The sequence below is a fragment of the Scatophagus argus genome, chromosome 4 (assembly GCF_020382885.2).
Source record: "Scatophagus argus isolate fScaArg1 chromosome 4, fScaArg1.pri, whole genome shotgun sequence".
Taxonomy (NCBI): domain Eukaryota; kingdom Metazoa; phylum Chordata; class Actinopteri; family Scatophagidae; genus Scatophagus; species Scatophagus argus.
In genome coordinates, this window is record NC_058496.1 from 3,298,965 (window position 1) to 3,322,836 (window position 23,872).

At 43.3% G+C, this 23,872-nt stretch overlaps 2 protein-coding genes across 3 annotated transcripts in view; both read left to right on the forward strand.

The window, feature by feature from the left end:
- The first annotated feature begins 67 nt into the window (after positions 1-67).
- Positions 68-7,007, forward strand: LOC124058105 (group 3 secretory phospholipase A2-like). Its single transcript, XM_046386980.1, has 7 exons — positions 68-662; positions 1,338-1,470; positions 2,159-2,293; positions 2,903-3,867; positions 4,304-4,433; positions 6,094-6,213; positions 6,362-7,007. The coding sequence occupies exons 1-7, from the start codon at positions 176-178 to the stop codon at positions 6,522-6,524; spliced, it is 2,133 nt and encodes a 710-aa protein (XP_046242936.1). The 5' UTR covers positions 68-175; the 3' UTR covers positions 6,525-7,007.
- A 1,546-nt stretch (positions 7,008-8,553) lies between these two features.
- The window catches only part of LOC124058071 (probable E3 ubiquitin-protein ligase HECTD4), a 38,548-nt gene continuing 23,229 nt past the window's right edge, over positions 8,554-23,872 (forward strand). The window contains exons 1-24 of one of the 2 annotated variants that reach the window (XM_046386929.1): positions 8,554-9,253; positions 12,324-12,877; positions 15,307-15,396; positions 15,482-15,609; positions 16,332-16,440; positions 17,460-17,598; positions 17,941-18,111; positions 18,206-18,398; positions 18,509-18,670; positions 19,196-19,309; positions 19,416-19,556; positions 19,648-19,883; positions 19,976-20,118; positions 20,220-20,290; positions 20,381-20,486; positions 20,631-20,751; positions 20,860-20,988; positions 21,878-22,002; positions 22,405-22,558; positions 22,652-22,755; positions 22,886-23,084; positions 23,190-23,309; positions 23,402-23,506; positions 23,594-23,757. In XM_046386929.1, coding sequence (XP_046242885.1) covers positions 9,107-9,253; positions 12,324-12,877; positions 15,307-15,396; positions 15,482-15,609; positions 16,332-16,440; positions 17,460-17,598; positions 17,941-18,111; positions 18,206-18,398; positions 18,509-18,670; positions 19,196-19,309; positions 19,416-19,556; positions 19,648-19,883; positions 19,976-20,118; positions 20,220-20,290; positions 20,381-20,486; positions 20,631-20,751; positions 20,860-20,988; positions 21,878-22,002; positions 22,405-22,558; positions 22,652-22,755; positions 22,886-23,084; positions 23,190-23,309; positions 23,402-23,506; positions 23,594-23,757 — 3,725 coding nt within the window. In that variant the 5' untranslated portion in view covers positions 8,554-9,106. The remainder of the gene's footprint in view (positions 9,254-12,323; positions 12,878-15,306; positions 15,397-15,481; positions 15,610-16,331; positions 16,441-17,459; positions 17,599-17,940; positions 18,112-18,205; positions 18,399-18,508; positions 18,671-19,195; positions 19,310-19,415; positions 19,557-19,647; positions 19,884-19,975; positions 20,119-20,219; positions 20,291-20,380; positions 20,487-20,630; positions 20,752-20,859; positions 20,989-21,877; positions 22,003-22,404; positions 22,559-22,651; positions 22,756-22,885; positions 23,085-23,189; positions 23,310-23,401; positions 23,507-23,593; positions 23,758-23,872) is intronic. The other variant, XM_046386930.1, reaches the window with a different exon arrangement.

Sequence of the window (23,872 nt, forward strand, 5' to 3'; positions counted from 1 at the left end):
CCCACACAGAGCCACACAAACCCGCAAAACAGAGGAGTGTCACATTTTTGCCGAGCCTCCATGGAAGCAGACCAATAGGACCGTTGACACCGGAGGCGCACCTGCTTTCCTCGCGGCTGGTGCAGAAATACACGCTGATGCAACAATTAATTGGGAGTAATTCAGTAAAACTGAGATGCAGAGCAGATGCCTTCTCCGAGTTCTTTTCGCCTTATTGGCTCTCATTTTATCAAAAGGACAAGATGTGATGGGATCAGGTCTCTCCTGTCTCAGACTGAGTCCTGCCGGCGACGGACTGACGCGCGTCACGTTCCTGCGAGTGGACGCAGCCGGCGTGCGCTTCCTGTACCTCACCGTGTGGTCAGAGGATACCCGCCTGGTGACATGCGAAGTGCAGAGCAGTCCGCTGGTCACGGAAAGTTACCGCGCTCTCTGCGACAGCAGCGGCTGGCAGAGTCAGCAACCCACCAGGAGGTTTAACATCAGCGCGTTGTTGGCTCAGGACGCTCCCTGCGCGCTCGGCTCCTCCAGCGCGCCAAAATTGACCAGACTCACAAGAAGAGATGGGACGGTGGGGAAAACTCGGAGGAAACGCTCCTGGATATTTCCAGGGACGCTATGGTGCGGCACAGGAAGCACAGCGGTGCAATACGAACAGTTAGGTGAGGATGATTAACTCTTCGTCCATTAGTGCCTTATCACCCCTCATGTGTAGACCCGTTGCTTGTAAAGCAGGACATCAGTAGTCAGAGAAGACAGAGGACCAACATTAGTGTCCATTTGACATGTTGGCTTATGCAGTAACACTCACTGGGAGGCTGGGACCTCTGCAGCCATACGTCCCTAAAAATCCACCACAACTCCAGCAGCACTGCCTGCCACTGTAATTCATCAAACATTCATCTTACTCTTAGCATACAGTAACCATGAACTTCACTGTGGTGAGGACAATGAAGTCCTCCTTAGCATTTCACATGAGATGAAGCGCCATTAACAGCAATCAGAGATGTTTCAGAGTGATATAGTGTAGATAAACATTTACATTTTTAACAAGTTGTGTTAAATTTATTTAAATATCAAGTTTTACATTTTGGGATATTAGAAACAGTCCAAGAGTAATGAGAATATAGTTCTTAATTTAAGTCATAAGGAAAGTGATCAGAAGTCTGCTTGAAGTTTACATCACATGAAAAAGATGTGCCTCAGTGTAAGTTTTAGATTAAAAATCCTGGATTTTACATCCCAAACATATTTCATTTTCAAATGTCCACCTTTGGAGCTTTTTGATTTTAATCCTTTGATATGTGAACGAATTCAAATGCTGTCCTCCTGTTCAGGGATGTTTGAGAGCGCCGACCGATGCTGCCGTGAGCACGACCACTGCCTGCACACCATCCCAGCTTTCTCCATGAATTATGGCGTCTTCAACACCAAATTCTACACCGTCTCACACTGTGACTGTGACCAGAGGTGAGGCCCAGAATGCTCACACTGTGAATCTAACACTGAGTCCGGATTCCAAGCATTCATTGCCTCGTTGCCTCCCGACACCCCCCCCAAACCCCCAAATCCCTCAACCTGTGCTCATAGAGTTCTGGACTCCATAGACTCCATGTCAAGTTAGGAAAGACCTGCTCAGAGGCTGATTTTATTAGTGCTGTGGTTGTTCACACCTCACACTTGATGTTAATGAACGCTCCTCTCTGTAATGCTGGTCGAATATCATTTTGTCTCTATGCCAATAAATGTAAACTGATTTAAGCAGGAGAGCCTGGGGCTGGATGAGCTGACTGTTCATCTTGCTATTCATCTAAGAGCAATAAATACATCACTGCAATCAGCTGGATGCACTTTTGATGTCAAGCGTGAACACGATGCTCGCCATTGCAAGGCGTTGCATTCCAACTAGTGGTGACAGGTGCATATGTTCGCCTTCTATGTCTTTGTGTTCACCTTGCACGTAACTTACACTCATTTTAAAAATTCACCTCCCAGCTGAAAGATTGTCATTATGAATTGTTTGAACTAAAGATCTGTAGAGATTCAGCGGGTCCTTCAAACGGTCTGTAACTTGTTGAAACTTGCAGAAACCCTGTTGTTAAATGTGTGTTGATTTGATTCCTCAACCTTGGCTCGTTCTCGTCCTGCCTCTCACCAGGTTTCGACAGTGCCTTCTTCATGTGAATGACACCATTTCCAGTATGGTGGGCTACAGCTTCTTCAGCGTCCTGCAGGTTCCCTGCTTTGTGCTCAAACAGCCGACGCAATGCACTGACACACACTGGTGGGGAATGTAAGAGAAACTCTCACCTTGTTGCTTGAACCCTTTTTTAAAAGATGTTTTTATTGAAGCAGAATACCCAGTTTTGAACTAATTAATTTGACCTGAGTTAAGTTAACTCAGATATTTCAATCAGCAGTTGCGTCGCCCCCAATTTTTTACAGTGTAAAGACAAACAAGAAAATACAGTTCTGGTTTGGTAGCTCCCTGGTTCACTACTTAAAAGTAGAAGCTGTAACAGGAAATTGTGAGAAATGCAGACTGTAAATTTATGTTTTGAGGAAAGTGCAGACGTGGTTATCAGGAAGCGGGAACAGCTGCTTGTAACAGCATGCCTACACTTTGCCAAACCTCACAAAATCATGAGAGGCATCGTGCCACACCTCTGCACTGTTTCAACAACTTGACCCATCAGCTTAAAAAGAAACGCTGCTACAAAGAAGAAATGATTAATGATTAACCCTTTCTAGCTTTGATAGTATTACGCTGACAAGCTCTTCAGTAATCATTATAGTTTAAGATGTGTGTGTAAGTGCGAGATGTCCACTGTGTTACACTGAGGTACCTACTACAAGTGTTTGAAATTACAGAAATTTTAACTTTCGTGTTTCCTCTCTGCAGGTGCAAAGGGGGCAAAGAGGCTCCGTATGCCGTCTTCAAAAGCCCTCTCCCTTACAACTCCTCAGATATTACGAGCAAATATGAACACAAAGCTGACAGTAACAAGCTATCAAACACTGAGGGGCAGCATGTGACCGAAAGCCCTCCGATCAGCCCGCACACAAAGTCACCCACAAGCAAAAACAAGTGCCGCTCCGAAGACCCACTCAGGGGGGGCACTTTGCACCGCAGAAAGCAAAAAGGGGAAGGATGTAAAAAACACCGCAAACTGCACTCAGCAGAACCTTCTCAAATCCCCTCAACATCAAGAGCACGCAACAACACTCCTTCCGTGGTAACCAGTCTGTCACGTGCTTCCAAAAGTAGCACATTAATGTCAAATAAAAAGAGAGCTGGAAAAAAGAAGAGCAGAAAAGGCCTGTTGGCTCACCCCACTCAGAGAAGTCAAGTTCCACCGCAGACGACTGCAAACTTTTATCCACAAACGACACCTCCAACACCTCCACACGTGCTGACCGCCATCACAGCCGTGACCAGTACCACCCAAAGTTCCAAAAAAGTTCCCAAACACACTCGCTGTTGTGGATTCAGGACGCTTTTGAGAGGTGACACTTTTCTGCCTCACTGTAAAAACTGTCCCGCACAAAACACGACTTCTCACGGGACAGATGTTACCCCCTCAACAGCTACGTATGGATCACCGAGCAAAGCGACGACACTCGAAACGCCGCGGCTCGATAAGACAAGAGCAACGCCCAGACAAGACACTCAGACTACAGCTGATTCTGCAGTGTCGGCCTCAACAAAACTTATGACGGAAGCCCCCATTCATGAAGGCCGCAGGCCACAAACGCAGATGGTTTCTCATCTGCCGTGGATTACCATGCAGCAGGAACCCGTGGGCCGAACCAAAGCCCCAGTCACACAGTCAGAGAGAGGCCTGAAACTGTTGCATAATTTGACAGGTGAGTGCATGCAGCTGCTGAGCCCATCACCTGTGCTGGGGCCTTTTGCAGTGTGAGAAGCCCCTCCTCAGTACGGCCTAAACTAAACTGAAGTGACGTTTGAAAATGAAATTTGTCATTTAAATTTCTTCTGTTAATGATTACAAAACATTTATAAGTGAATCAGCAAGTTTTAAGTCAATGACTAAAATGATAATGATCGTGATAAAGTGATATGTTAAATATTACGGCAGCTATAGTCTTCAATAGTATTATTAATAATAGCAAAGTGAGGTGACATTTAATTATCCCCCTACAAGTGAGACAGATGGCTTGGTGAAAGTCTTACAGTCTCAAACTTTTGTAGAGCATAACAACAGGTTTGCAGGTTGGCTCAGAAATGTGGATACACTGAGATCATCTGTGAGATAACCTGTGTTTACTGTGGCTCCCACAGATGTTCAGCCCCTGTGCAGAAGCCTCAAACATCTGGATGAGTGTAAATACAAAATCCCCCCTTTGGCGAAGAAGTACGGTCTGCACAACGTGGAGTCAAAGACGGCCTATCACTGTGACTGCACCAGCCGGTAACCTGCCAGCATTTCTGTCACTTTATTCCTGCATATTTATATATTCACATGCAAATATGGAAGCATTGCAATTGAAAAATTTTTAATAATTTGAATATGCCAGGGGCTTGTTTCACAAGGGATGGTAGCTGCATAACTGTGACGAGAACAGTCTGGAACATACATTATATGAGCAAAAGTATTGGACCATTACACCGACAGGAACTTCAATGACATCTCATTCTAAACACACAGACAGCTTTGCAGCTCTAACAGCTTCCACTCTTCTGTGAAGGCTTTCCACAACATGTTGGAGTGTTTCTGTGGGAGTTTGTGCCCATTCATGCAGTAGAGCATTTGTGAGGTCACACACTGATGTTGGACCAAAAGGCCTGGCTCACAATCTCCGTTCCAGTTCATCCCAAAGGTGTTGGATGGGGTTGAGGTCAGGGCTCTGTGTGGGCCAGTCAAGTTCTTCCACACCAAACTCATCCAGCCATGTCTTTATGGAGCTTTGCTTTGTGCACTGGGGCACAGTCATGCTGGAATAGAAAAGGGCCTTCAACAAACTGTTGCCACAAAGTTGGAAGCATAGCATTGTCCAAAATGTCTTGGTGTGCTGAAGCATTAAGATTTCCCTTCACTGGAAGTCAGGGGCTGAGCCCAAACCCTGAGAAACACACCTGAATTTGATAGTGTCATGTCCCAATACTTTTGACTTTGACATGTCGCAGCAGGATTAGCTGCAGCTTGGTGACATGGCTGAAGGAAAGGTTCGTAATTTTTCAGGTCTGACTTGAAACAATAGTGTCCTGAATACGAATGTTGAAACTGGTTTTGCTTGCTGTGATTGTTCTTCCTGTTCAAACTAGCCACTGTGGGATCCCTTCCTGATGTGCTTTCAATTTAAGTGATGAAAGACAAAAAAACGCAGTTACAGATTATATGAATCTGATGATGTTTGGCAGTTTGGCAGCCACATCAAATTTTAGTATTTTCCAAGTTTTCCAAGTCTTTTCACAAAGTTCTGCCTTTGTGTTGAGCAATAGCAGAGCAATAACAGCAAAAAGGAATGAAAAAGGCTCGACCTGAAGATGATTTGATTTTCCTAACTCAAACAGCCTCAAAAGTTGAACGTTACTGTGGATTCTGTCCTCCCCATCACTTCCATTGAAAGCACACTGGAAAGGGGTCTGTTGGTGACTAAGATGAACAGGAGGCAACAGGTAAGAAGTGTTTTGTTGTTCATATGAGCACCTGAACTGCTGTGAAAACTGTGAACACGTCCTTTAAATGGAAGTCGTCATTCAATCAACCAGTTACACCCGTGTTTGTCCCTCTGTAACTGGTCGTCATGTCGGCTGTGAAAAAGGTCATAATTTCTCCAATCCTGCGATTGATTGATTTTTAGTGATATTTACATTTGATGATGTATTGTGACTGCTATGCCTGCATGCAACACTTTGCCACAGCAGCTCATGTATGGTGAGATTAGTCATTTGAGTCGACTGCATGTTATAAATAAGGAGAAAGGCCTCCCCCCACAGGCAGCTTCTTCTTCCTTTGTCTGAATGTCTCTGAGTCACTCACTATTGTGTCATTCCTGCCTTGTCTTCCACTTTATTTCTGTATGTGAGGTTGTAAATGGCCTCTGCTTGTCTTTCTCCAAATTTTACAGCTTGGCTGTTCACATTAAAAGCTTCAAGCAACGCAGTATTCTCCCCACGCTGATGGCGGATTTCGTCTCTCAGTACTGCTTTAACCTGCCGAAGGAGAAGGAATGCCGCAGCAGAAAAAGGTTTTAAACTCTGATACGATTATTCATGTTAATCTCAGACAACTTTGGGTTACAGCAGTGCCAGCCCCCTTTCTAGTGAGTGAACTTGTATAACAGATTATTAGCTTGAGTTTCTGTTTCTTATCAATTTTATATGTTTCTTTTCTAGCTGTTCTGGAGGCTTCATTAAAGCCTCTGACCTACTTCAAGCACTTAAGAAGATAGAGGAAAGAAACACTGCCGGGATGCGAAAGAGAGGGAATCCTGTTCGCCTTTATAAGCGATGCCTGAGGCTGGAGAGAGAAGCTGATATTATGGCACATCTCACATGATTATACACTGAGCTGCTGTGAGGAGCAACAATGAGTTTTATAGGCTTTACATTTCATACAGCATTTTCTGTTTCTCTCTGGTGGTGTAAAATAGCAGTTTGTTGAAAATATTCAAGAACTTGAATATCTTATGACCAAGGCCATGGATGTAAAGTTATATACATATATTTATTAAAAACTGTAATACAAAGCTATAGTCCTCCAGACTGTGTAATGAAAAGGTAATAAAAGAAATAATAGTAACTCCATGCTGCTTTCAGAAATAACCCACAGCCCGCCAGTAATCACAGTCTCAAATGATAAAAGTTCAGCAACAAATTCTTAGCTTAGAACACAACTATTAGCATTATTATTCATTACTGGAAACAAATGTGCTTTGAATTGCCAATAAATGTCTCAAAACTAACAGAACAATGTCTTCCTACTATGTAAAATAAAAATAAACCAAACTTACAGTTACATGTCAAACTTCCTCAATTAGACTTGGGTGTGTGTGCTAACAAACCTGATGGTGGTGCTACAGTTTAAACTGTTTTAAAGCTTTTAAATTTAAGGCTTGAAAATTCAGGAAAATCAGTCACATCTACTATGACGTCGTCAAAATGTCCATCTGTAAACAGATACTGCAGATTCATGCTAACTAATTCTCCAGTTCCCATGAGACAATTTCATGCGCTGTCTTGCATGTAGACGTTTCCTTTCTCAAGCAGACATGATTCAAACGATCAGCTCGTCATCAAGCTCTGCAGAAGCCTGATAACGAGCCATTAATTGAAATCAGGGTGTGCCAGAGCGGTGAAACTTCTGAAACAAGCAGAGCAGGGAGGGGCCGGGCCTGAGAAGCACTGGATTAGTGACACATGATTTTAGCCTAATTTCTAAGAAGTGTAAAATAATTATAGTCCAAGCTGTTCTGCCTCATGTATTTGTCATAAGCCCCCTCATATTCCCCACCAGCTCAAAGCGCTTCTCTGTGTAGCTCCACATCATCACTAAGTGCCGTTAGTGGCAAAGGTCATAAGTTTAAGACCCAAGAGATGCTGAATAGACCTAATTACTCAGGCAGTGTGCTGTGTGAAATAGAGACATGACTTCAAGGTTTAACGATAACTTAACTGGTCCAGACGTTTCTGCTGATGGACCCTCCTGTTTTTTCATCTTTCTCTTCTTCCTCCTCAAAATATCTGGTCTTGACTCACTGCTGTGCAAGAGTTACAATTACACTTTGTTTTTGGGTTATCTATACCTACCAACATATCAAGGAGAAGAACATATTTTGCTCCATTAATAGAACCATCCCTGATAAATCAGTGATTTGTGAGGACTGTGACAGGTTCAGTGTGCACACTGTCTGCTCTTTCATCTCATTAATGAAGTCCAGTCCAGTCAACAGTGTGTTGCATCAGTGTTTTTTTTAGACATGTTCACATTTACAAGGTATGAATGATGGAATTTCTATTTGTTTGAAACAAATTCAAATTCAGTTCCTGTTCAGCCCAAAAACAAAACCAGGGTCAGGTCTCAGGAAACAGGTATCAATCTTATGGATTTATTTTCATCAGTAATACTGTAACAATGTTAGAATCTGATGCTAAAGAATTTTTAAATGTCTTTCTTCTTTGTTTTGTTTCATCTAAACATACCTGCATGGTTATATGATTATAAAAGCCAATTAGGCTCGCACCTCTACATTTTCACTCTGCTTGTTGCACTGTAAAAGTGCTAATGGTATTGATTGATAATAAATAAGGGGAACATTAAATCACACACCTTCGTCAGATATGTCATAAGACTTCTCCCCTTTGTGGTCTCACGTACAGTAGATGCAGTTTAGTGGTGATTCTGACTCTTAATCCTAACCTGTTAATCACCTTGAAGTTTGTTATCAAATGGCACCACATGACTTCTAAACGTGATCACTGGCCCTGGTCTTATTATTGCAGTAGTAGATTTGGTTGTTAGACACCAATATGAACTCATGAATTCTTGACAGTTTTTATTCTGGGCCGCGGTGCATGCTGGGAGCAGCTAGTTGGCCTTGGAAACATGGCGTCGCACTGACAGCTGGGAGACTTGTTCTGTCTTCTCCAGCCACTGGCACACCGGCCGGGCCGTTAGCGGAGCTGTTTGGGGTCCCATTTTAACTGTGAAATGAGCTCATTTCAGATGCAGTCTTCGTCCTGAAAAGACTGTCGTTCCAACGGTGCGGTGCAATAACGGATTTAGTACGAGTGTCACGCCCACTCTGCTCGGTAACGTTATAACGACCCGTTGGGTAAGTTAGCTCTGCTTACAGCTAACCAAGCCAGACAGCTAGCAGCCACTGTTAGCACGACACGACCACCCATGTTATGTGAAGAGGACCTGCCACTACTGTCTGTTCACTGCCTGACCGTCTTCCGTTTGCTTGCATCTTAGTGCTACAGTCAGCCCCGTCATACACCATCGTCAGATAAAACGGCGACAATAACGGCAGTTATGTTATCGTAGCTCGCTAGCCGGCTAGCTAGGGCGTTTCTGTTATTCTGTCACTAAATTTTTAATGTTCGACCCCTTTGGCAACACTGTCGGAGGAGCGAGCGATGGGCTCCGGGGCCGTAGATTCGTCCCAATGGCTTTCGGTGAAGGAGGAGACAATTTTCCTCCACGACGGACTCATTCGGGTCACAGATCTGGCCGAACTGCCCAGTGAAATTGGAGTGTCGGAGCAGGGGGATACCGAGCAAGAGGTGGGTGAAAGCCACATACACATCACACACATACACACACACACACACACGCGTTTGCGCACGTAAAGGTTTACATCGAGAAACACACGCTCACATCTGTGATAAGTGGGTGTTTTTGTTTCTTTTATTGTCATATTGTGTTTTCACTGCAGGTCGCCACACCACCCTCACTGATAAGGGTAGCGCTAACGTTTGCAAGTTTCCTGCCCTGCATGTTATTTACCCATTGTCATGGAAGCGACCGTTGACAACTCACTTCCTGTCATCTCCCTCAAAATTTAAGTTATCTACAAACGGAATACTGTAATTTAATCACAACAGCAGCGGTGTGTTTCTGCTAAAATTTGGTTATATGGCCACATAATATTTCTTCCACTGGTTACTCAGTAACTCAGAGAGCATATGGGGTGATGCTTATACTTTACTTCTGTGCCTTCAGGTGTCAAGTTGCACAGACTCAACTTTATGAGTATTGCCAATGCAGCAGCTTTTCTGTGCATCTCTCATTGCATCTAACAGTATATATTTCTGTGGATCTGCAAATGCCCGTGTGGAGACCAGTATAGAGACCAGTGTTTTCTGTGAAAACATGTAGCTTTTTGTTTGCTCAACATACAGAAGCAATGTAATGTCATGTTTTTAACTAGAGAGCAGGCTTTTATTTTGAATGTACAATGTCGAAACCGGACGTGTCCACGTTTTTAGGTTGCAGAGACTTTACAGTGATGCAGATGGAAACTTCGACATTACAATATTACATCCTCGATAGTTCGGTACTCTCCCGTGTAATAAAGCTAGAGATAGTAGTATCCAACGGCAATACCTAATTAAATGCGATACCTAATTAGCCACATTATAGATAGTACTGTTATTTAATTGTTGCCGCTTCCTCTATAGGTTCACATTACATTTTAACAATTTTTTTTATGAAAAAGCATGTAGTTCTACACTATACAAGAATCTTATACAAGAATCCTGCAATCAGCCATTCAGGATTCAGGATCTCTGCTTGACAACAATATAGCGATACAGTTCCAATGTTTTGCATCGATTTTTAATGTAAAAGTTACGTTTAGTTGCAAACATGTCTAATTGTTTTGAAAATATATATGTCTTTTTAATGTGGTCAACAACAACATATAACAAGCTAAAAACAAATAAACATCCATAATATATTTAATATATTCTGTTTAAAATTGAAGAAAATAATATTAATTTGTGCTTATCTCACCACATGGTTTTGTTTCAGAGCATGTTAAAACAGTAGCCACGCTCATAGCTGTGTGGTGGGACAAATGACATGTTGGAAAATGTTTTTGTACACAGTAAGTGTGCTCAGATTGATGTAAAGCTTTTGTGCTCACCAACAGACACTGGCTGCTTGATTTAACTTTTATAATGCACAGCAGGGGTTCATTCAGCTGGTTGTATTAGTACAGCATAACCTCCTTTGTCCTAAGCTACTGACCAAGTTCTTGACTGGTGCTATAAATGGCCTGTTTATTATTTGACTTTCTTCAATCCAATACCACATTATGTTCAGTAGTAGCAGCAGTACCATAATCAGCAATCTATTACGTTACTAGCACTTGCAGTTCCAGTGTTAGAAACATATCAGCTGCAGATGGCTTCTTCACTGTTCAGCCATCAGCCTTGTGCATTTTATTTTAGCTGATGTAAGTGTGTGTAAGCATGTGTTCGATCAGCAGTTGTGTCAAACCGCTGGTTGATTAATGAATGAGAAGGGACAGGTTTGGTTTTGACCCCTCACCCTGTTTATTTCACGTTTGTTAAGCACAGCAACAGACATGCAGTGACACAGCGTCTCACTACTTGCTGTAGCTGCTTCAGAACAAGCAGAAGCAATGTGGACATACCAGTGTAGGCACATTAACTGACAGCTGGACTGTGCACTTGAGGAAATGCACAAGATGTTGATGCAGTTTAGCTGCAGCATGCATTAATTGAGGACTGTTGCGTACTTTCACACTGGTGTTGTCTTTGCTGGCATTATTCCCTTGTAAATATCATAACAGTTCAGATTTTGGTAAGATTTGGTAACTAGCAAGGAACACAACATTAGACATATTATTAGTCTTCTTAATCTTCCTAGTCTTTTTAGTCAGGAATTTGTGGCCTCCAATATTTAGTACTAAGCTTGGTTACATTATTTTCAGTATAATTTAACATGACCAGAAATGGTAAATTGTATGTGTGTGAGACTCATTATGTTGACATGTTAATAAAAGCTTTTTGGAAATGGCGTGGTTACAAATATAGAAAGTCTTGTACAGCACACATAATGTCTCCACATAAGCAAAGCTGCAATAGCGATAGAATTGCCATGTTTATTGGTGTCAGCCCTCCTCTGTATGGTAGGTAGTCCCTCATCCCAAAACATTTGTCCGTCTTCATTCTCTACATTTCTGGTGTTCTCTGTGTCCAGCGCTGACACTGACTGGGTCATTCAGTGCTGTTTTCGTAGGTGTTGTGATGCTGACTATTTTTATCCACTTGCAGCAGAGTTTTTGCAGTGCCAGGTGGAGAAGGCTGAGCATCCAGTTAAGGAGTGTTACTGTAACATTAGTAGCATTTCTGAAATTGAATCAATACAAATTGTGCCTGCTAAATGGCGTAATGGGTTTTTTTTTCTAGTCCATGATTCGGCAGCCACAGACTGTAATCAATATCTGAAATGCTGCCTAAGTGCACATGAAGCACATTGTTTCACTTGTGATAGGCTATCCCAAATGTACCTTGCTATCTCTGACCATTATTCTATAGGTCAAGGAACTGTAAACACATGGGTTTGTATTCTGTGGAAATCATTTATAGCTTCACTGAGGAAATGCAGTAAGTTTTGCTGATAAAACATAGGCGTGACTGAAATAATTAGCTTACTTTTAAACTAAAATGTTGGCTGCATGTTCTTTTTCATAGGGATACACCTTGAGGGCAAACTTGTTCTTTTTGACTTTGCTGATGGTAGTTCAGTCCCACCTATTGTGTTTTTTTCTAAAAGCTGATGTAAACTTACATTCCTTCCTTGCTGTCTACCCATGTTCCACAGATTCTGACATTTGAGACGAAGAACCCGGTTGAGCTTGCTGAGCGTCTTCGCGCTGTCTGTGGAAATCAGAGCAACGCATATGCACGCCTGCTGGAGTACCGTCTCAATGCTCTGCGTGGCCTGTGGGGGGCGCAGCGGCAGCTGGCCCTGGAGGAGCAGCAGGAGCGAGAGGGAACTGGAGGGGCTGATGAGGAGACCTTGGCCTTGCTCAAAAGACAAGGTCTGCTCCAGCAGCCAGAGCAGGCGCCCTTCACGTCCCGTGTCGGTCTGCTGCTGGTCTTCCCACTTTTGCAGTCTCAGACTCGAAGTGACCCGGCTCTCTGCGGTGTCACAGCAGAGGTGCTGCTAGCCTGCCTCCGGGACTGCCAGCCGCTCAGCCTCAGCAAAGAGCCCGCTGACTGCCTCAATGGCCTGGAGGGGCTGCTCTGCTCCTGGCTGGAAGATGGCGCGCAGGATTCAGGCCAGCAGCATGGCCAGGCTCAGATGCAGATCCTCCACACACACAGACAGAGGGAAAACGCTGCTGCTGCGCTCGTGGCACTTGCCTGCGCCAGGTGAGGCCGTATGTTTCTCTGCTTATTGACCCAACTTCTCAGTTCTTAGGATCCCTCACCTGGCTCTTTGAGACAGTGTGTTGATCCATTGAACCAGTAATATTCAATATTCAGAAGTGTCACTGTTACTTAACTCATCAAGAACTCAAAATAACATGATTAAGAAAGCTTCTTGTTAAAAACACTACTGAGTTACTTCATTAGTGACTCTACTCACATGCGGGTCAGTTATTCCTGGCAGCCAGAGCTAAAATAAGCACATTACTGACTAACTGATAAGTTTCTCTCCTCTCTCTCTCCCTCCTGTATATGTGCTACATGAATAATCGTGCCACATTCAATGCTCAGATCTATCCAACACACAGTTGCAGTCTTGCTTCGATGTTTGCGCTATTATATTAAGATGTAACTGGACATTTGGTGATTGTTATTTGTATATATTTCCTTATCCTTGGAGGCATGAACAGACTAGGCAGACAGTGCTCTGACGTCAAACTAGTGTGCATTCTGTAGCCAGATCTGTGCTCTGTTAGCATGAGCAACTAGTGGTGTTTGGAAGTGATATTCGAACAGAAGAAAATTATATTCTTTTGCCTCCTGCTGTCACCTCAGCCATTATCCTACAGTTTGTAAATCCTTGGGGCAGCAGCAGAGGGCCGTTGGGATCCGCAGGTCTTGAGAAGACATGGTGCTGATTCTTTTTACAACCACTGTTTGCTTTTTCCTTTGCTCACATGCGAAAAAACCCAACAATGACAAAAGGAGTCAGACTGGAATTGATAGAATTGGTTTATATGTTTTGTCACCTAACCTGCAGAAGAGCAGAATGTGCTTTTTTTTGGCTTTGTGTTTGAACTCTGGCTTCTGCTGGTGACAACTGATCTTGACTTGTCAAAACCAGAACTCTCCACTCTTTGTTCAGCCTCTGTTGAGGCTGAGAGCTCTTTGTTGTGGGGAACCATCCAGCCCCAGTGCCTTTTCACCAACAGTGGGAGCTAATTAAAGGGCAATCAGCTTTACACCCCCTCACCAATGAAGGGGCCGGTTAGTAAGTTCTCTGTGTCAGAGGGGTAAGTAAGCAAAGAGACTGCCATGTTTACGTGGTGAGGTGCAGATGGGGAACCCTGACACATGACTCATCAGTGTTGTCTGTTGCCTGTGGGACATGTAAACACTGATCAAGCATGATTTCCTGTGCAGCACATGGTAGGATTTCCCTGGATAATAGGGGCAGTCGTGGATCAGCGGTTAGGGTGTCGGACCCGTAACCGGTGGATCGCTGGTTCGATTCCCCGTCCCGGTGTCCATGGCTGAGGTACCCTTGAGCAAGGTACCTAACCCCCACTGCTCCCCGGGCGCTGCACGCGGTCGCCCACTGCCCCGGGTTTGCTGTGTGTGTGCACGTCACTTGGGTGGGTTAAATGCAGAGAACAAATTTCGTTGGAGTGAGTTCCCTCCAATGACAAAATATGTCACTTTAATCTTTAATCTTTAATAATATCAGTTTCCCAGTAACACTGTGATGTATTGGTGACACACAAATCAGAACTTTTCTTTGTTGCCACATACATTTTGTGACATGTGAGGTGGCTGTAAAAATGATGCCGTCACATTCATCAGTATTATCAGTCAACTGTGAACCGGGACAGTCTGTCTGAGGACCTGAGGGACTGCACCGTTGTGAACTCATCTTGTTAGCCAGGCTTTTACTTATCAGAATCAGAAGCCTTTATTGTCATTGTACAAGGAATACAACAAAATTGTATTTAAGATGCCTCGTAACTTGTATTAATCATTTGTTTTCATACGTTAATTAGTTAATCCCCATTGTTGTATTTATGTTATTGATGACATTTTATTTTTTCTATTTCAAAAAGTCCCCAATCAAAAAAAGTATTGTTGTTGCACCATGTGATGAAGTTCTCTATCGGTATAAACATATCAATCACACATTATTATTCACGGTAGCTCCATGTTTGTTTGAAAGGTGCTGTTGAAGATGATTTCCAAAGCTGCAGTTATGAACCTTGCTTCTTTTGTATCAGAGGCTGCCAGAGTAGCACTTCAGTAGGCCCCTTCTTGCATAGATCTTCTCTCAATTTAAAATTACTTGGCTGTATTCAGTTATCAGTTCAGTGTCGGATGAGGCAAAGCAGTAAATGAACACTGCACAAACTTAAGTAGGTTGCTCATTACACCCTGCAGGGAGTCACAGTGCAAAATAATCTCTCTGCTGCACTCTAATGCCGAATATTCTTTTATTCAAATTAAAAAAGATTGCATTTTAATTCCCAGCACGTTATATTAGATTTAGTCCATAATTTAAGCCAAGTGTTATTCCACTTACATTTCCAGAACCACCTAACAATGAACTTTCTTTTGTGTTTCATGCTGAGCACTCTTGACTAATCTGCCAAACTCTTCTCCAGGGGATCTCTGAAGACCTTCATCCACACAGTTCACCTGCTGCAGAAACAAACTGATCTGGGCCATCTCCCTGTGTCAGATGTCCTGTACAGGTGGGAGCCGTACTTTAGCTCGTCTGTAAGGTGGTCATTAGTGACTTTCTCAATGTGTGACCACTCTATATCTCTCCTGCTTCAGACTCTTGCTCCTGGAAGGAGGCCCGGGCTCTCCATCCTGCCTCCTGGGGGGCAAACACACTGTGTCCTGGGGTTTTGAGGACATGCTGCCCACACCTGATAATTCTGCTGGAGGAGCAGAGAGTAAAGGTAAACCCATTTTTTAAAAACTTCTGCTTCTACATTTATATAACAAAAAATGAATAATGGGTGACAGTAGACAAAGTTCCTTCATGTGGTTGTAATGAATTATGCCTCGTACACGTATGTAGTTTGCTGTCTTGCAGATTGTAGAGAGGACTGAGCCCATCGTAATACTGCCCTGCATTCTGATTTATTCATTCAACTTTGGATTATTTATAATGGCTTTTGTCTGAAACACATTAAATATGTGTAATCCCATTGATAATGGAGGAAGGGGAGTGCATTGCTTAGTGGAAGGCTTATTTGGCCTCGTTTTACTGTATATGTGGGTGTAGTGAACAGATTTGGGTCAATGCTGAAACCAGAGAGAAGAGATGAGACTGTGAGAGGTTTGGGGATAAAACAGAGGAGGGGAATGGGATGTTTACTCTTCAGCAGTCCATCTTTTGACCTTATAGAGTGATGCTCATATCCTTGGTGGAGCTGTTTTGCATTTTTACATTTTAAGCTAATTTGACACTAGATCCAAGTCTCAGATCTCTGGAGGCATCACAATACTCGCAATGGAAAAATTAAGCAACGCGAGCAGATGTTTTGACCTTGTTCAGCATCATAATTGTCCTCGTTCACTCCCCTGTTGATACCTCACTCAACTTTTCGTTTTGATTATTTGTCATCTGCGTGTCATTAACCTTGTATTGAATTCTTTTTGTCCCTGTGTCTTGCAGACACTGACCTAGGCCGCTGTCTCGCCACAGACGGGCTCTATCTGTATACCACTAACTCCTCTGGGAGGGGACTCAGCAAGCTTGGCTCTGGTTTACATGGGACACTGAGGTAATGTGACACTCCTTCGCACTGCCTGCCTTTCTTTATCCACAGCATTCAGAGAATAGCAAGAGAAAGACAGACAGGGTGTGGAGAAACACTAAAAATATCCCTTATCACTTACCCATCCCACTGCAACAATGGCGTCATTTCCTGGACGTTTTTAAATCAATATCTGCAGTACACAGTCGCATCCTCCCCAGCTGTCTTTGATTGATTTCGATGATTTTTTTTTTTATGGCACAAAAGGGCGTGTGCTTTGCATCTTAGTACCATGCTGCTGTAGCAAATTATCTAATTTGTAAGCAGAAGGCAGCTTCCTTCCACAATTTGTTTTTAGAATACAAAGGGTCCAGAATTCAAGTTTTTTCACTTGCACAACTGATACATGTGCCATCAGAGAAATAGCAACTTGGAAAACAAACAAATAAGATTCAGTAGGAACCACACTACAGCAGTAACTACAGCAATTAGCACAACTGTTAGCATGGAGATGACCAGATTAACATGACAGTTCCTTTAAAAACAATATATTTTTCAGATTTTTTTGCCTTCAATGCATATGGATGGAATCAGACAGGATGTGGGGGAAATAGAGAGGTATGACATGCATACAAAGACCACTGGCAGGAATCAAACCAGAGACATTTCCTCCACGTGGTTATGTGGCATGTGCTGTGACCATTCAGCTGCGAAGGTGCTCCAGACCCACAACAGCTTTAAACTAGCGCACTAACTCTTGTCTTGGAGGGCACATTGTCAATTAATTGTCATTGTCAGCACTGAATGAGTGTAAACAAGTTGCTTAATTGTGTGGAAGGAATTGGGATTTAAATGTCTGCAGAGAATTTCAGTGCATTCAGGTAGTAGATAATGTGATGCTGTGTTGCTACTCAACTGATTTTGCATCAGATGCAAGTGTCTCATCTGAGTCTTCTACAAAAAAGGTCCACTGTCAAGCAGAAAAATAAACTATGCAAATAGAACACAGAATTAGATGCACTGTGTTTGTGTTTGTGTTTGTGCAGGGGCTTTGTGTACTGTCGAAATGAAGAGTTGGAGCCTGGCTGGGTGGTGTTCAGCAGCGGTCGCCTCCTCCACCGTCCCTCCTCCTTTGATGCCAAGCCTCATCAGCTGTGCCAGGTCATTGACCCCTTCAACCTCCAGGTACTGTGCACTCTTGTTCCACCATTTTCAGTCTGATGCTGAATCATTCAGTAAATCTGACAGCTCAAATCTTGTCGCATTTCATCTTCAACCAATTTCTCACATGATTTTTTTTGTCCTTTTAACACAGTTGTATTATCCTTTCATGCTACAGTAAAACAATTTAATCTTACAAACAAGACATGAAGGCTCACAATGAGGAAGAATTTATCTCCATTCAGGATACAAGAGATGAAGAGGCAGCATGGAGAATAGTAATATGAATTCATACGAAGACTGGGGATACGTAAAAGCTATACTCAAATTTAGTGTTTATTAAGATATGCCCTGTACCATTTTCAGGTGTGCCAGATTGTGCCCATGCCAGCCCATCACTTCCCTGTGGGCAGCAGCATGACCACGCTGCACCTCTGCTCAGATGGAACCTACCTGTACTGGGTCTGGTCCCCAGCCAGTCTCAATGAGAAGACACAGAAAGGCCATTCTGTCTTCATGGATGTCTTTCACCTGTCTGTGAGTTCTGTATGCCCTGCCATGTGCTGTATTCTCAGCTGCATTCACTTTGCTCCGTCTTTGATGTTTTCTCTCCCGCCTGTCCGTGGTGCAGACACAGACAGGGCTGTGCGTTGCAGACATCTTGCAGGAGAGGGTTATTCTCACTCGCAAGGAAGGCGAGTCTTCAAAGTGCTTGAATGAGCTTCTTTTGAGTCGAATGTCACGCTTCCGGGCCTCCCATTCCGCCACATTGGCTGCTCTAACGGGCTCTGCAATCACCAACACTGTCAAAGAGGAACAGTCTGGTAATTTATCAGTAGTCTTTCACAAATCACATATACTTTAACGTGCATGTGGCTCATATGGTTAGTAAAATATTTTCTTGTGACATTTCTCTGATTTAACTCTCTTATAGCTGTCAACACTAGCTGTGGACTCCCTCTAAAGACCCTGAGAAAGACCCCTATGTATGTGTGCGGGACTTACCTGGTGATGCTGGTCTCACCTCCTGGTGTATCTGGGAGCTCTGCCACACGCTCCTTGTTTGGGGGTACCAGTAGTCTGTCCTCTCTTAAAAGTAAGACATTTAAAAATTCTCATTGTGTTGAACTTTTCTTGTCATCAATTCTGACAGTTTTGTTGTGATTTTATTTTTGTCAGGAAGTAAGAGATAATGTGTTTAAATATGACTTAATATAAAGCCACATTACAAAGACTGAATTCAGCTTTTCACTGGAGATCTCCCGAGCTAGCAGTGTGTGCTGATGGCAGGAGATTTCAGCACTCTTGCAGACTAAGTACTGAGGATGGTCCTAACCCACATTTCATCCAGTCCACAAAGGGCCTCAAGCAAACTTTCTGCAGATTTCCACAGTGTCTTGGCATGTGGTGCAGACAAAAACAAAAAGATGTTATTATGAAAATGTAAAAGAATTTCTTTATTAAAATGTAACCTGAACAAGTAGCCCATAAATAACATTCAGCTACATCATGATACAGAAATATGTAAATAAAAAATAAATTGATGAGACCCCAACAATTCATACAATATATTTTTTACAGTGATGAGTGACAATATTAATTATTTTCATTTTGTTGACAGTATTAGCCTCCAGTCTGGTTTTTAACCTGGCTGACGGTCAGTTCAGCAGCCGCGCAGACCTCATTGATGCTCCTGGCAGTTCTCTGGGCAGGGGAGCCCAGGTGGCAGGACTTGGTGAGCTCAGCTTTTACCACATTCTGCTCTTAGGTGATGAACTTAAAGAAGATACTATTATAATGTTATATTTGTATTTTATATCTATATATCTTTGGCTTCGTAGGAGCTTGTTACGATGCACTGAACAACTTGATCTGGACATGCTCCAGTGATTACATAGATCAGTGGTGCAATCCTGGGAACCAAGCCTTTCATCATGTGTGCCACAGGCTCGGTGTTAGCCATGTCATCAGAGAGCCCAAAGGTAGGAAGAACCAAAAAAAGGCAACCACCAGATGCTCTTTGTGTGAAGTCAAGTCAGAAATTTGAACACCTACAAACTTGTCCTTTCACAGAGGAAACGGTGGCCACTGGTGAGGTGATCAACCAGCTACTTCATCACGTAGGTGCTATGTGTATCCACCAGCTCAATCTGCTGGCGGCCAGCAGCAACACCTTGCCCCTGGGGGCCCTGCTGGGTAAACAGCATCCCATCGAGGCCCGTCACTTCAGCAGCATCTGTGACATTATGGAGAAGGCCATGGTCAATGGCGACACCTGCATCATCCGCTGCATATTGGTGGTCTTTCAGGTCAGTTTTAGGGGCACCTGGGTGCAGTTTTAAATGAAAGTGTCTCAGCCATTTTCTGTGTTTTCCACTTGTTTTTTTTATGTCCTCTGCAGGTGGTGTTTAGGTTTTACAATCCTCAGTCGGAGCAGAATAGGGAGAGTGTGCGTCGTTCAGGCTTGCTCCTGTGGCAGCTTCTAATGGCTCCAGTGGATCAGATAGGGTCAGAGATTCAGAGAGAGGTGTGCCTGGCCATCAGGTAGGTCATATATAAACCAGTTAAATGGTGTTTTGTATAATCACTGCTCATGGTTATGTTTTAATGGACCTTCTTCATTCACCTCCTCTCTGTCCCTGCAGTTCAGGGTTGAATACTTTGTATCAGGGCGAGACTGAACTTAACAAACTGCTTAAACTGGTTTTAACTGAAGGTGACTATGAAAAACACTCATTTCAATATAACTGGCACTGTATTGTGGTGAATATTTCTGACATTTGGTGTATTTGTGTGTGACACTCAGGTGAAAGGAACAGTGGCCTTTCTCAACTTCGTGATGTCATTCTTACCAACTTGGCAGACCAGCTGCAGAAGAATAGATTTGGGAGTGAAGAAGATGACCACTACAGGTACATCACTGACCCTAAACCTTATGGTGCAATATCATTTCCAACAGCCTTTGATAACCCACACGGAACGGTGCCACATAACCAGTTAACTCGGCTTCCTGTAGTTCCATACTTTATAATGGTAGAAGTCTGTCTCTTTTACAGATTGGGTGATGAGCTGCTGCACTGCATCCTCAAAACTGTAGTACGAGAATCGTGCCTCCTCGTTACCAAATGTCAGACGGTCGCCCGAGACGATTTCCAGAAGCTGCTCTCCACTGTGCCAGTACGAGTATCACTTGAGCAGAACGAAATGCCATCTGTGGGGCCTGGGATCACATGTTTTGTGAGATTGCACTTCTGCAAGCTTGATACGGTTTTCTTTTCACTTTAGGTGGTCTCACCTAGTCTGCGCTACCTCATGGCTGTTCAGAACCACCTCCTCAGTAACACCATTCTTATCCGTCCGGATGATGCCGACGATAGTGACAGCTCCCTACAAGGGGAAACAATGAAGGTACAGGTAAACATCCCCTTTAAATACCCCTACCTCTGCGCACGTGGAGTCTGTTTTGGCATCTGTCAGTGAGAGACCAACCCACCAAATGGAGCAGCAGGAGATGATCTTTCATGGCACTGAATGTTTAAATGGCGTCAGTTAACGGTTTTATATCAACTGTGGATGTGTCGTTTCTAAATGTCATTAATCACTGGAGTTTTTTAAGCAGTTGGTAGGGTTGTGCAATATGCCCAAAATCTCATATTCTGAAATTTGTCATCTCATATCCAGATCATGATACATATCACAATATCGTGCAACAAGTAATGTATATAAAATAACCCCAATTTCATTTATTCAAGTTAAAGGTGCTTGCCCATATTTAATTCTCGCCACACTCTTTGGCATGATGACCCTCCTCTGAGTCATTCTTTATGTTTGGGTTTGAAAATTAAAAAAAAAAACAAAACTTACTACATTCAATCAATGATCAAACTAGAACTCTTATAAATTGCAATCAGTCAGTACAGCCAAACCTACACATCTTGTTTCATTCTCAAAAAAAAAAAAAGTAATAAAAATATTTTATGTTTTATTCCTCATTTTGCAAGGGACCCTCTAAACCCACTCCAGGAGTCCTGTGTCAAAACCAGGTCCAAAGTATGAAAATATTGTTGTAAATTTGGAACGCAACAAAATAAATATTATAATATTATAACAAACATTGAAATGACAGACGTTTTTCTATTGTCTCATGATCTACATCATCATATTGCACGGTCCTGCTTGTAAACATAGAAGTAAGGGAATTATGTGTGTCTACTTTCGGTATTGCATGAAAGAGATATGGTCATTGGAGATGTTGGAAGCAGTGGTTACGTAAGTGTGGGCCTATGCTGTGTGTGGTCCTCAGGAGCTGCAAAGCAGTATCCTGTCCCTAGCAACCAAGATCCTGGTGGGATGTGACGAAGTGCTGGAGACCCTGCAGCAGGTGACCACAGCTCTCATTAACAGCGACATCCCTGACAGAGAAGCCAGGTAAACTTTTAGCTCAGTCTTTTAACAAATACATTTCCAGTGTGGGAAAATAATCCTTTGCTCAGCCAGCCACAGCAGCTGCTGAATGCCTTTCAAATCTTGTAGCCGCTTATTTCATTATAGTGCACGGGCAGACATTTGAAGTCAGTCTGCATAAAACCATAATGTAACTAACAAAAATAAAAACCAGACATGATGTTCTCTTGGTTGGCTCTAATGCACAATTTCACCGTGAAACAAGATTTAGCTAAAGTAATGCTGCAGCCTCCTTTAGAAAGAATAAAAGAATGCATGAGAAATCATTTATGGATGCAGGTTCTTAAAATCACACCCACTTCTTATCTTGTTTTTCTGCCTGGGATTCATCATGATAACGTTTCATTTTCCTCTCTCGCTATTCAGGTTGAAAGGCTTGGAGCAGGTAACCAAGGCCACCATGCTCGGGCACCTGCTGCCAGTGTTGCTCACCACATTGATGCACCCCAACCTCCAGACACTCACTCTAGCTGATGCCCTCATGCCTCAGTTGGTGCAGCTGGTGCTCTACACCAGCCAGGTTGGAGTCTTGCCAGTCCAAACAGAAAAGTTTTTCCTTGAGTAGAAAAGTCATTCATCATTAAAGGACTAATTTTTGCTGTCTTTTTTCCAGACTGCCCTGTTACTAAAGACTCAGTCTCCACTTTTCACTGAGGACCCTCAGCTTATGGGTGGCCCTCTAGGGCAGGGAGCAAAGGCATGTGCTGCTGATGACAAGTAAGTTTTCTGAAGGTCCACCATAACGATGTTTAAGCATTAAACATTAACGACGACTCCATCAGATTCTGTATTAATCTCAATAAGCACAGTTTTCTAAAAAATAGTAATTTGTTTGTGTCCTTATTAGAATCCTTGATGAACGCGAGGAGCCCGGTTTCCTGACTGGATTGAAGATTCCTGCCCCATGGGCTGCTGGGAAGACAGTCGAGACGGTACACCCTGTGAGGGACAACTACAAGTTCAAGGAGACGGTACACATCCCAGGAGCTCGCTGCCTGTACCTTCGCTTCGATTCTCGCTGCTCCTCGCAGTATGACTATGACAAGGTATTGACTCCCTTAGCTCTCCCGTACAGCGAGTGCCATTTCTCAAACATAGCAAAGCTCTAGTTTGGCATATTTTGAAACTAAATATTTTCTCTGATATTTTAGCTGGTTATCTATGCTGGTCCCAACACCAACAGTCGTAAAGTAACGGAGTACGGAGGGAACACTCTGGGATATGGCAGTCGCAGCGTTTTGGGGACAGGATGGCCCAAAGACCTTGTCAAGGTAAAATAAGTTGTTTTGCACAAACATACATGGTGAACACATGGTGCACATTCAAACTTGAACAGCTGCACTTTTTGTGTGCCCTGTTGTAGGTTGAAGGAGACACTGTGACCTTTTCCTTTGAGATGAGGAGTGGCCGTGAACACAACACCCCTGATAAAGCCATGTGGGGGTTCGCCTGCACTGTCAGAGCCCAGGTAAGACGTTAGAGCACTGGCATGTATCTCTATAATAGTGTAATGATGAGTGCTAGTTCTGAAGATACTGTTTGTTGTCGTTTTCAGGAGTCATCAGAGGATGTCTCTGGAGGTCTCCCCTTCCTGGCAGACCTGGCACTGGGTCTGTCAGTGCTGGCTTGCTCGATGCTTCGCATTCTGTATAATGGTCCAGAGGTGACAAGAGAAGAGGAAGCCTGCCACGATTTGCTCTGCTCGAAGCTGCTGCAAAGGTGACGCAGCTAAATAAAAAAAACACAAAATGTTTCCCGATGATACTGATTGCCCATTTGATAAATACAGTACAGTGTAAGAACTGCTATACAGGTAAAACTGCCAGCAGATAAG

Excerpts from the sequence above, each read along its gene's own strand:
- LOC124058105 (XM_046386980.1), top strand. The coding sequence starts at position 176 with ATGCAGAGCAGATGCCTTCTCCGAGTTCTTTTCGCCTTATTGGCTCTC. Across the intron at positions 3,868-4,303 it reads ACTGTTGCATAATTTGACAG|ATGTTCAGCCCCTGTGCAGA; the intron begins GTGAGTGCATGC and ends TGGCTCCCACAG. Across the intron at positions 4,434-6,093 it reads CACTGTGACTGCACCAGCCG|CTTGGCTGTTCACATTAAAA; the intron begins GTAACCTGCCAG and ends CAAATTTTACAG.